At 38.1% G+C, this 13533-nt stretch overlaps 1 protein-coding gene across 3 annotated transcripts in view; it reads right to left on the bottom strand.

The window, feature by feature from the left end:
• The window catches only part of MIB1 (MIB E3 ubiquitin protein ligase 1), a 77427-nt gene that overhangs the window by 11774 nt on the left and 52120 nt on the right, over positions 1-13533 (bottom strand). The window contains exons 14-19 of one of the 3 annotated variants that reach the window (XM_064705963.1): positions 13352-13438; positions 10479-10640; positions 5868-6049; positions 4464-4656; positions 2171-2249; positions 451-564 (exon numbers count right to left, since the gene is read on the bottom strand). In XM_064705963.1, the coding sequence (XP_064562033.1) occupies positions 451-564; positions 2171-2249; positions 4464-4656; positions 5868-6049; positions 10479-10640; positions 13352-13438 (817 nt within the window). The remainder of the gene's footprint in view (positions 1-450; positions 565-2170; positions 2250-4463; positions 4657-5867; positions 6050-10478; positions 10641-13351; positions 13439-13533) is intronic. The other 2 variants (XM_064705964.1, XM_064705965.1) reach the window with 2 other exon arrangements.

The following is a 13533-nucleotide window of genomic DNA, read 5'->3' as shown; positions in this document are numbered from 1 at the left end:
ATTACTCAAGTCACAAGAAGTTTAAAAACTAGTCAAAGGAGGAGATGTAAAACTAGACATTCTCTCAGGAAAGTTGCTTGTACCTAGATACAAAATACTCACCATTACTTCAGAGTAACAGATTAAAAAAAAAAAATTATTTGCTCATTTGCACAATCACAGAAAATCTTCAGCTTTTACTTCTTAGGGCATTAGTAAGTGGCCAAGTCATCACATGTTTTGGATTCTACTCCGAATGCCAGAAGCAACTCTTCAGTGTAATGACTGGTGGTGTTACCACATTTGCTGCTACTGATGCAGAAAGTAGTGCAAACAGCAATGGGATACCTGGGTTAGCATTGTTTTCATTAAACTTTTCTTCAGAAAGGAGAGAAATATTTAGATCATTTGAGAGAACGAGAATAGGTTGGTGGAGGAACAGGAAAGAGTATGGGCTCTGGAGTCACTCACAAATATCATCACTGGTATCTTCTGTACCTTTCCCTCCGCAGCACATTATGAAAGGCACTCTTCGCTCAACCACTGCCCGACACTGTACACATTTCTTCATCAAGCTTGCACAAACTGAGGGAACAGAAAAATAAATCAACTCTGAATCTTCCCACTTTGTTTTTCTTTTTTCCTATACATGAGTTTGTTTATTCAGAGTAACCAAACAGCAATGACTTAACAGATGCTTATAACATGAAGAACTACTTGAGTTTATCTCCACATAATTTTCTGCAAATCACACCCAAACAATGTCCTTTTTGGTGCTGAAACTAAATCTATTCTCAGTCTCCTTTTAAGGTATTTCAAGTGAACATGTTCCTCTTTCTCCAGATAGATGTCTAGTCCACAAGAACTTCAGATGTTAAAAGGTAATCACACATTTGAGACCAGAACTTTCAAGAATGTAATGACTATCTGGCTATCTTTTTCTTTAGAACAAAGGATCTCACTAACTGTCCTAATGCTCCAGGGGCAAAGAATTGCAGCTCTTTACCCTTAAGAGTAAACCTACATATTTTGATATAATCCTAGAAAGGGGGCTGTAATTTTTCTATAAAAGGCAAGTTATTGTCTTATAAATGCTAAAATATTACTGTGAATCAAGAGAGTGGGTCCTACAAAATACACAAACTTGAAGACTCTCTCATCCTGCTTGAACAAGATGGCCAGAAAAAAATCTGGAAAGAAATAATCTACAACTGTTAAACCTTCTGCTGTCCTTGTTACAGCTTAGACTTGGTGATGTGTGCTGCGCTGCTGAAATCCTTCACCACAGTCATCAATCTTTTTGTTGTCTTCTTTCCTGGGAAACGATTCAAAAAAACTTCTTTTATCATCTTTCAACTGCAGACAGTGAAAGAGGCCAGATCAGGCTAACTATAGCCAGTGGTTTGATGTCAGCTGCCTCAGCCAGAACAGAGGAAAACACCAGACTTCTTTAGCAAGTCCAAGTAAGCAGTTACTCATGGGAACAATTACCTTCCCTCTTGTGTAGATCCTCATCAATAAGGACTGCTATTCCCTAGGGAAATGACCCTTCAATGAAACCCTGAAATGCCAGGAGACAAGGTGATAGCTGCATTCTCATCCACTTCTACTTAAAACCAAAAAATTTCTAGAACTCACCTACCTATTTTACCATTACACAAGATAAATCAAAATGAACCATAACTGGTGTTCTTTGCAAAGATACATGATGTGACTTTTGGGGCAAAATACAGCCCTTATGCAAATCTGTAGATTAATAATGAAGCATACTAAGTATTTATCGACAATATATTTTAAAACACCATTTGCACATCTGAATGCCTTCAAAAAGCTGCAACAAAACAACAAAATAAATTCTAATTACTACCAAAGTGTTAATGATATGCAGTAGGCTTCTATTATGTGAGAAAGCCTACTCACAGTTAAATTATTCAGATGACAGAGCACACACTTTCTAAATATTTGAAAATCTATACTTTGTCCTCCAATTATTACCAGCATGACAAATAATGTCAAAATTCTGATGATCACACCAGACTAGCAAAGTAAATTGAACCTGAAATCAGATTACTAATTGTCACTGTTGAGACCAACACACGACATACACGCACTTGCTAATGGTTTTAGCAATCTGATTAAAAACATTGTGTCTCACAATTTCCTCCAAAAGAATTTTTGTAAAGTTACTTACTCTCACAGGCACACATATGACCACAAGGCTGGAAGAGCACTGCTGCCTTTTTGTCTGAACATACTACGCATTCTTCAATCTGTAAAGAACAACACACACACGTGAGCAAAGTGCATCTCCTGCTCTGTACATTAATTTGCAAGGCACATGGGCCTCAAGAATCTCCATCTAGTGGGGTTTTTAACACATTCAGCATCTCAAAATGCACCTTAAGTTATCACATTAACTTCTAAGAACAGGTATTAGCTGGCAATTTTTACACATTCAGTACAATGACAGGCACAGAGAAGCATTTAGAACACCATATATTTATTTTTCTTTTCTTCTTCTTTATTCCATCAAGGATACTTAAATCAGGGTTGATCAGACTGGAGAAGAGAATCTCCAGGAAGATGTTATTACAGCATTTCTGTACTCAAAGGGGACTTATAAGAAAGATGGGAAAAAACTTTTTTGCTGGGCCTGTTGCAGTAGTACAGGAGATAATAGTTTTAGACTCAAACAAAGCCAATTTGGTATAAGAAAGATTTTTTTTATGATGAGGGTCATGAAACTCTGGAACAGGTTACCCAGAGTGGTGGCAGATGATCCACCCCTGGAAACACTGAAGGTCAAGCTGGACAGGGCTCTGAGCAACCTGATCTCATTGAAGATGTTCCAGCTCATCACACAGTATCAGATGTCAGTCACATTACTGATTTTAAAGGTCCCTTCCAACATTCTATGAAATTTAACTTAAAAGGTATTTCTACAGAAATGTTTTAATATTCTGGGCTAGGTTTTCTCATGTCCTTTTATGTGAGAGCTGTATATATCATGGAATCATCAAATGGTTTGGGTTGGAAAGGACCTTATAGATACTCCAGTTCCAACCCCTGCCATGGGCAGGGACATCTTCTACTAAATCAGGTTTCTCAGGGCCCCATCCAACCTGGCCTTGAGCACTGCCAGGGATAGGGCATATGCATTATGATCATAGACATCACATACAATTCCATTTGTACTGGCCTGCACCACCTCTTTCAGTTCATAGAACTGTTGTCCTGATTCATTCATTTCTTGGCCTTGCAGTTTTTATACAGAAAAGTATAAGAGAAGTATTGACCAGATATTCCAATCTCTCAAACTAATTCAGCAAAAAAAATCAAAGGAAGGTTATCCATAAAGCTTAGCTTTCACCTGGGAAAGCTGATTTCCATAGAGTACCTTCTTTAGATCAGTGAGTAGGGGCTCACTTTGCTACTCCAAATCACCCAGGGGCAGACCCTTTCACTGACTTTAAAGAAAGTCTTAGAGAAAAGGAGCTCCCACTATGTTAACATTTGGCTTTTGATCATACACAATGCAGAACAGCAAATAGTATAAGAAGAATAAGAGAATGAGTAGCAAAAACAGTGCAACTCTATATTTACAATTCTTATACTTACTCTGAAATGGAGGAAAAAACAACATACTACAGAAGCAGACTAATCAAATATATTTGGAAAAAGCAAAAAAAAAAAAACCAGCCCAAAAAAACCAAACAGTTTGGTTTCCAAAAAAACCCCAAAGAAAGAAAAAAAACCCCAAAGCCAATCTAAAAATCAAACATAAATCCAAATGCAGAACATGATTTCTTTTTTTTAGCAGCTAAAAAAACCAGGACAAGACTTGGTGATTACAAGGAATAAAAGAATACTCAAACAGAAAAGCAATGGGGAGGTATCCATATAGTCAAAACTACTTGTGAATAACCATTTGAAAAACCTTGGTCTCCAAAATAGGGCATGACTGATTGATTCTCTGAAGGAAAAAGACAGCATTATGAAACTCATGTTTCCAAAAAAAAGAAGGTGAATGCTGAAAGTAATAATTAACTACAGAAACAGGCACATATTAACTCAGTTTACAGGCAAATCATCCTTCAAGCAGCCCTAAGGAATAGAAAAACTCAATATTACTGAGGAAAATTATATTTCAGAAGAAGCAGCAATTTATCTTAATATGAAGAAAAGATACTGTGGTAGGGGAAAATAGTCTATTTCAATAAAGCATCCCCAGGTGACTGTATCAGGAACTCTGAGGACGTGAACAATGAAGACATTGCAAGGCAGGGAAAGGTAGGTATGACAGGCAAACAGAAAAGAGCAAGATATGATTATGATGCAAAATTAACTCTATCCAGTGAGACATGTAGGGCATAATACCACATAAAATATGTATATTTCTTTGACCTCTTTTTTACTTTTTTTTTTTTTTTTTTTACATTTCCATTATAAAAGTAAGAGAACTAATAAATTTCAGAGGTTTTTACCTTTGTCCTAGACTGAACTTGTTCTTTACAGATGAGGCATTTTTTCACCCGTGGTGAGCACAAGGAACACGTGGCAATGTGGCCACATGGGCCAAACAGAGTGTCTCTCTTCATGTCTGAACACACCATACATTCTTCTAAGGTTTCAGAATCATTGTTGATCATAGATGGACTTCGGGAACCAACCTGGCCACTACAAAGAAACCTTGCAGTCAAACTTTTCATAATTAAAAAAACTCACTCAAATTAAAATGCACATCAACTGGCTGCTTCTATACTCCTATGCACTCGGGCATCAATGTATGATCATACAGTGATCTGAACTGTTTTTCCCAGAAGTACAGCTGACACTGCAGGGCAACGTTACAATGTCGGATAAGGCATTGTACAGAAACAGGACACACACGTCAGGATATCGTGTTGTGAGCGTAAAACGTCGCTTCCTCTCGTGCTAAGAGCTTGCTTTACTAACAGAGACGTGCCCTGCGCTGGGCAGCCCCCGAGCCTCGCCCATCCATCCGCACGCCCGGCAGTGCCGGACCCGGGCCGGAGCTCCGCGCTGCGCTGGCCCGCAGGGGGCGCCCGTGCCCAACTCCCGCCATGGGATGGGGCCGGACACACGGACACGTGCACGGACACACACACACAGAGACTCCGAAAGGAAATAAGCACCTTACTCTTTACCTGGCAACACCAATAAAAACAGCCTCTCTTTTTCACATTTTAAGAGTACAGGTTTTTTTTTCCATACAGGAATTACAGATGAGAATCGTTTGTGGCAACGGGTGGAACGTAACTAGGACAAGGTGAATCCTCTGATACTGCATGGACCTGATAACATGGTACTTCACTGAAATTGTGATTCCTAGAGACATCAGACCTACTCCCTCGTTCTCTTTTCACAGAATCATACAGTTGTTCAGATTAACAGGTACTCAGTAGGTGACCTTCTCAAAGCAGCAACAACAGTGAATTCATATCAGTTTATATAAGGCTTTGCCTATTTCAGTCATTAAAAGTTGTATGGACAGAGATTTCCCAACTTTCCAGGCCAGCCTGTTTGCAATGCTTAGTTATTCTTTCAGGGACTTCCCCCTGAATGCCTTGTGAAGTTCTCCCAATTCCTCCCCTGAAGATTGTCACCTTCCCATTTTCACCTTTCCCATACTAATATGCATGAAAGCTTGGGTAAGTTTCAAGTAATGTATTTCTGAATAGCATTCAGTGTACCATAAAAACCTAAAGAATTAAAAGTAAAAAAAAATTGCCACGCACAAAAACCCCCACCATACTCCCAAATTTGTATGTTTTAATTAGCTATTGCTAATTTCAACATTTTAAGAAAATCAGTTAATCTGTGGAAAGCAGACATTTGGAAACAGTGTATTTTATGGAGATACAAACCTGACTTTTTCTTTGTGACATTTAGCCAATGCTTTGCAGAGACTTGGATCAGGGCAGAGGTCGAGAGGGGACTGACCCTTCTTGTTGCGAATGCCGAGGTCAGCCCCGTTGGCCGCCAGGAAGCAGGCAATAGATGCAGCACTCTTCTTCTCTGCTCCTTGAGTGCCAAGTCCCATAATTAACTGAAAGAAAACAATAATGTAAGCAAGAAAGACTCTCTAAACAGTTAAGAATCATCTGGCTAAAGGAAAGCTACTTGACATGCACACATGCACATATATACGTAAACGTGTAAGGCGAAGGAAGCGTCTCTAGAACTAAAATCAAAACAATTGCTTCATTCTGAGTCAGCTATATTCAGCTTTCTTTTAGAAACTAAAATTCAGCAAGGAACAGTTCTACTGAAGCACTCAATCTCCTGTACACCTATACTCACGTGTGAAGTGGCTGTCCTTCTATGTAAGCACTGTAAAGGGCAAAGTTCCAGTGGGTATATTCAGAACACACTTCAGTATATAGTCAAATTGCTCAGTTCAGACAAAACACTGCACTTGGACTGAAATCACAGTTGAGCATAGAAATGAATGCACATCTACTTTTAGTCTAGTCAGAAAAGTAGCTGCCCAAGAGAGACTGAAATTCAGTTACTTTCCCAGCCTGGATGGATTAAAACCCACACACTGTCCCTATCTAATCACATAATGCCAATCTGCCCTTTCACAGCTGTTACTGTATCCTTGTGTAACTGCTTCACAGGGTCAGCTAGAAACACTAAGAAGGCTCACTACCACAGCCCAGCAAGGAGTGGATTCCCCAAAGCATTCTGGGCTCCCAACACCTTTTTGTATTAAAGCTCAATCAGATGAAATGCATTAAGTATAATATAGACTCCAGAACTGCTGACATCACTAAGAGTCCCTCAGCAAACTACACTACACTGTATTTAAAGGAAGAACTTTGGCAAAGCTAGGGCAGCTCCAACTCAAGGAAACCCAGTTGCTTAGGGAAGCATTTTTTAAACCTCAGTCTATATGTTGTTATTTTTTTAAATTAGAAGTTCTTATATCAATACATGTCACTGAGGCTACAAGACTCTTGAAGGTCTCTTTATGAATTCAGATACTCCTCCTGCATTCTTCCTCATGATTAGGTAAGAACAGTACAGCTCCAAAGGCTTTATACCAGAAAAATCAGTAAGTTATGGAAACAAATTTTTTTTTTGTGGTTTTCAGATAACAGAAAATTTTCATTTATCAATTGAGACTGTTTTTCTGCACTTCAATTGCAGAACTGGCTGAAGCAAAGCATAGATGTGATCCAGCTTCAGTCCTGGTACTTTGGACCGCATTATTAATCCAGCCAAGGCAGCACAACACCCAGTGAAACTGATTTGCCCCAAGGTTGGCAGAGTCATTGTGGAACAGTCATCTACATTAGTCACAAAAACCCTAGGTGCTAAAATGCCTCTGCATGCTGTACAACTTGAAAACACTAGGACAATGTTGCATCCCATGACATTTCTCAGGAAGCCTGCAACTTTTCAGGCACAAAGAATGAGAACACCACAAAAGAACCCATGCACAAAATACTCTCCATTTTGTCTCAGTGCCCAGTATGGCTGCAGTATACCTCTGGAAGGGGCTACCCCTGAAATGCATCAACACAGGCAAACCCAGCCAATTCACCCGTGAGGGAGAAGTCTCAGTGCAATCCACAAAAACTGTACAAATATCATCCAAGTAATTGTACCTTTGAAGCAGTAAACACTTTCCATTAGCTTCTTTCTTTTAAGTTAGGATTTAGGCAGTGGCATCACTTAAAAGCATTTTAAGAGTCAGAAATACACCTTAAAGACACTTGTATATTAAAATAAATGACACAAAATGACCCTGGGAATAATACAGCTGTTTAGGATAAAAAGTACTCTAGGCTAGAACAGTGCATCTGTAATAAAGCAATTCAAATGACTTTTTTGTGGTGGTGGAGACTATAGTTCAGAAAATTTCTCCTCCTCCCAGCTGTAGTCACCACAATATGCTAGATGAAAAACTTAAAAATTACTTAAAGAAACGGGGTTCACTGCTCATAGCACTTGAGCACAGTAATATTTTTCAGAATGGTACCTAAAATGAGTAGGGCTTTGTGTACTATCAAGATTGCTCACTACGTGCATGAATGTAATCATTTGATTATCAAAAAATCAGCTGAAGAAACCTGACAAAAATTGTTTCATGTATAACATAAAATATCCTGAGTTGGAAGGAATTCACAGGATCATTAAGTTCAGCTCCTGCCCCTGCACAGGATAGCCCCAAGAATTGCACCAGGTGCCTGAGATCATTGTCCAAAGGCTTCTTGAACTCTGGCAGGCTTGGTGCTGTGACCACTTCCCTGGGGAGCCCGCTCCAATGGGCATAATGTTGGCATTTAGAAGGAACTACTAAAAAAAAATCAATGTTAAAGAATTCATTCACTTTAGTTCCATTTACGAAACAAGTGAATGATAATCAGTAAAAAGTATTGTTTCATATTTTTAACAGTGGTCAAAGTAAAAAGTAACAAATCATACAATTTCAATGAGTTGCTGTCTAACCAACTTGATCAAGTATGAAGAAACTCTAAAATCCTGCAAGTGAGATCTTTCTTTCAGTTTATTCAACTGAAACAAAAATAGAAGTAATTATTTCTATTAAGTATGTATGTGCTACAAAGAGGCGCCCTACAGGCCTCAGTAGGTTGGAATCTCCAAGACAGCAGTGCAAAATTAATTAAAATTTAGCCAAGCAAAAATGAGCTCTAAAAGCTAAATATTTACAGAGATGTGTTGCTATCACATTGCCTAATGAAATCTGACACATTTTGCAACCTTTAAAGGAATTAATGAAGAAGAATAAAAAAATCTCACAAAACAACCCCTCAATTTAAGTCAAAACATTTACAAAAAGAAAACCTTACTGATTCCCAGGCAAAATTATTAATCCTCTTTATCATCTATTATCCATCACCTGTATTTGCAATTCCACACAAAACAAATTACCAATGTGTCCTTGGATAGCTTTAAACGTCCAAATGCCTGCACATATTTTCAAAGCTTCAATTCCGTCTTTGTTGATACTCAATTTTGGGGAAAAGGCAGCTTAATATTTAAAACTGTTTAATGGTAAAACCTAGTTCATAGAACTTTTACCTTACTGTTATTTAAATAAAGGTAGATAGGTACAGGTATTGTTCTCATTTCCTGTTTTTCACAAAATGTTTTCAAGATAATTTGATTTGTTGATCATCTTAAAGCATTTTCAGATGTATTTCCTCCATCTTTTACATTTCACATAAAATAAAAACAAGCAAGTTTTTGTCTCTTCTCTGCCAGAACTTATCTTCTCCACACCACTTAAACCTCCCAAATTTGTTAGTTTGGCAAAAATTTTCTCTGCAGCTAAACAAAGTGCAAAGAAATGACCAGTAGTTTGATCATGCTAATAAAGGAGAGGAGGTATTGGCTGATCATGATTTTTTCAAACTTTAAAACATTTTTAGGTGATCAGAGACAAAATGATGAGGGAATTTTTTTGTTTCTCATATCTTTTGCCTTATCTTTGTCTTATTACTTCAATAGAAATGTAAAAAAATTAAAAACTTTTGTTTTAAACCAAGAATATTTCTCAAATGAAACTAGAGATAAAACTTCATAATTTAAAATATAAACTCCCCCCCACAAAGAGAAGTTTAAAAGGTGATGGAAAAAAACCCCGCTTCGGTTAAAATCCTCAAAACTCAACGCACAACTCTAGTTTCATTGTGAAAGCCATTAATAAGACTGAGCAGAGAAACCAATTTATGAAATGCCAAATCTGAGAAAAAAATTCCCTTTCATTCATTTCACAGTTAAACACAAATTATTCTAGACAGCTCTCATAGAGTCCATTTCAGATCACAGAAACAACTGAGCTTTCACTGCTCTTCTTGTCTCACTTAAAAGGACACACACATTTTCTTACACGTTAGTCATATTTCAAATCTCTTTCAAGGCTTATTCCAGTGTATTTCAGTGAGATTCAGTAACCAATTTGAAAAAAAAATTGTACAGTGGAATTGTAGTTTTGAACAAAGACTTTTCATAAAGTTGGTGTATTTGTTTTTTCTTAATGTCTGTCAAAAATATACATCTCAATAAACATACTAAATTAAGAATGCCTTGTTCTAACAGAAAATACTTTCAGAAAGTTAGAGAAGCAACTAAGCAACTAAAGTTATAAAGACATGCAAGACGCTGAATCACAGAAAACTATTTCAGTCTTATTCTGTACTGTAACACTGTTGAATTCTCTTTCCAAAAGAGCTACTTTGATTTTTTGGCAGCCATATATGTTCACTACAGAAGATAAATTCATAGAAATATTTTTGAGCTACATAACCCTCTTTCTTCAAAAAAGGTAGTGACTTCATGTGGAAAGCCACATAGAACAATATGATTTCTGCCTACACTGCAGTTTAATGCAGAATATCTACATAAACTAATGCTGCCAAAACCCAGTCCAACAGTACAGAAGTAGACCAAGAGACAAATATACAGGGGGGGAAAAAAAGAATAAATAAATGTGTTTTATTTACTGTGTTCTTTGATGGCTCCCAAGCAGTATCTACCTTGCCCACATCTTGCATGTCTTGGAGTTGCCGGAGCTGTGACAGGGTGTGGTGTCTCAGGGCTTCATGCAGGGGAGTATCCCCATCTTTATCCTGAATATCCAATTTAGCACCTGCACGAACTAAGAGCTGAAAAGAGAGAGAACCAAATAAAAAAAAAAAAAAGCTCCCTTTTAGAACTAATTTAGTTCTAAAAAAATTATGGTTTAGGATTCTCTAGGCGGTTCAAAAGGGCTACTCCTATCTTGCTACAATTCACTGTTTAATTAATTTAAGTTCATTTTCCTTACCTGGAGCTCAACCCTCAACCAACACATTTATCTGTCTCAAATATCAAGCTTATTTCAGCAGAAGGCTAATGCTTGCCTCTGCTCTGAATGCTACAAAAGACATAATTTAAGAGGATCCTTTCTACTTCCTTAGACTTTAATTCTTATAAGACAACCTACAAACAATGTAATTTATTACAGCAATATGCACAATACTGTAGATAGGTATATATTCTTTACTATTAGTTTTCAATCATCTCAAAAATCATCATTTTCATACCATACTAAACTTTACAACTTAATTTACAGTGTCCTCACATTAGCAAAGTAGTTAAGCATGTACTTTGGTTAACCCTAATTCAGGAGAAGACATAAAAACCAATGACACTATTAAACAGTCTCTCAGAACACTTTGGAAAGTAATGAACTGTAAGCCTTGTCTCTAAGCTAATTTTAGACACCCGTTCCTATTCACATGACACAAAACAAGCACAAGGCTGCACAGGCCCTCCTATTCCTATGGCCTTTGCATACGGCCCTTCCATAATTCAGCCCACCAGAACTTTCTTAAATACACCGTTGAACAAAACAAAGCAACACATGCTGACAAAAAAATACCAACTTTTCCTAAAAATTAAACTCCATCACTGTCGCCATTCAGAAGCCTGGAGGCAGTAGCTGAGGTTTTAACTTCAGTTTTTGAGCTTCTGCTACTCTGCAAAATTGGGATTAGCAGTAGAGACAAAAGGGATAATCCAGAACCAAGAATATACAAAGAGGGATCTCCCTCTTTGGAAGCCACATGCTTGCAAGGAGTTTCAGTTTCTCAGAACCAAAGAACCTCAAACTTCAGAACAGGCTAAAAAGAATTGAAAGCCTAATTTTCAAGGAAGTATCTGCCTGCAATTATTTGCAGCTTATAATTTTCCCCAACCTTCTCCTCCACAAGTGAAATCAAGAATACCAGCTAATAGCTGACACAGTCTAGTCTCAACTTCTTACACTCTCTAAATGGATTTACTCTGGACCAATTTCTTTTCTCATATTCATATCTTGTGTCTACCACTAGCTCTTTACTGCTTTGAGTTTCTCCTGGAATCCTTGACTACCACAGATTTTCAGAGTTTTTGCAGAAGTTTAAAAACAATTCTTTAAAAAAAAAAGCAAACCATTGCCCTTTGTCATGGCAGTAGGACTTTTAAAAGAACTGTGCTACCTTTGACCACTATTCCACAAATGCCTGAGGGTACAAACCCAGCCCTGGAAGCTATCCAATAGGAATTAGTTTTGGAATATGGAGCCAACATGTTCTTTGCATGGCTACATGAGCTATTTTAGGACTTCTTAAAAGTTAATCCAGTTCTGAAAAACGGATACTCTACAGGGTCATTCACTTAAACATTCTCAGATATAAGCATGTCAGTGAAACACACATGCTAGTTCATCTACGTGCCTACCTTCCTCTCATCTGCTACATCAATATTGTATTCCCAGGTACCGTGTAAATTCCAGAAGGGCACAAGAGTTCACCAAACACAGCTGCCAAATAGCTTACAGGATGCAAGTGGCACTGACTCTAGGAAACCATTCTTCTGGTAGCAAGCAGTTCCAGATATAGGGCCCTATCACATGTTTCACTGTAACGGGATCACACCCATCAGCCCGCAGAGAGGGAGAAACCTTATGGCTAAATAACACTTAACAGAATGCAGGTCTGCATAGGGGAACAATTCTGTCTAGGCCTGAAAAAGAGACAGTTTTCCATACAAGATGACTCCATAAAAAAACAAAAAAAATACATCAAAGGCCAAGGCCAGGTTGATGTATTCACTCTGACACTCTGAGAGCAGTGAGTGCTCTCTCCGAGCCTCAAAATCCCACAGCAGCAAGGCAAACAGTCACACAGGTCCTGTATGACTGTGCACACAGGCCAGAAACAGCAAGCTATGCCAGACTCATTGCACTTCCTCCTGTGCTAGCAACAAAGCTTTGTTAAGTTGAAGCATTCACTTTTGCAATCATGCAAGCAAAAAACCAGGATTTCTTTTCACCAATAGGGCACTACTGTTCACTGCTTATAGGTCTCCCAAGCTAAGAGCATAGAATGTCAAACACTCAGAGACTGAAAAGGAGTTAAGGTCCGAAAAGATGTTTCGTGTTATAATTTGCAAAAGCTATGAGCAAGAACAATTACTCATACAGCAGGAGGCATCAGAAATGCTATTTGAAGATCCCCTAACAGCACCACAAGATTCACCACAAGTAACAGCTGAACATATTCTTCCTTACTAAACAAGAAGGGATGCTGGAATTGGCAACCACACAGAGGAAACCATAATGTACATGTACAAAAATTTAGCATGCTTCAAGCAGTGTTCATATTGCTGACTGACCTTCTGTGCAAGTTGGCAGGCTTCTGAATGAAACAAAATCCAATCAAACAAACATGCAGTGACTATATGTTGTCAAATAATTTTCTGAACGTTCATGAAGTATTCATATTTTAACAGCCACCTTCAGCTTTAGCCAAATGCCATTAACCATATGGCTCACTGCAAATAAGATACTTACCCTAACAATTTGCGTATGCTGTCGTTCAACAGCAAGATGAAGAGCAGTTTGCTGGTTAACATTCTGGATATCCAGGTTAGCATTGCCCTGCAAGATATTCAAAACATTAGAGCATTATCACCCCAGCAACTCATCTACAGACAAGGCAGTCCATTAGGACACTGACTATGACCCTGAATACA

Source organism: Zonotrichia leucophrys, chromosome 2 (genome assembly GCF_028769735.1).
Source record: "Zonotrichia leucophrys gambelii isolate GWCS_2022_RI chromosome 2, RI_Zleu_2.0, whole genome shotgun sequence".
Taxonomy (NCBI): Eukaryota; Metazoa; Chordata; class Aves; order Passeriformes; family Passerellidae; genus Zonotrichia; species Zonotrichia leucophrys.
This window is presented reverse-complemented; position numbering and strand designations above follow the sequence as displayed.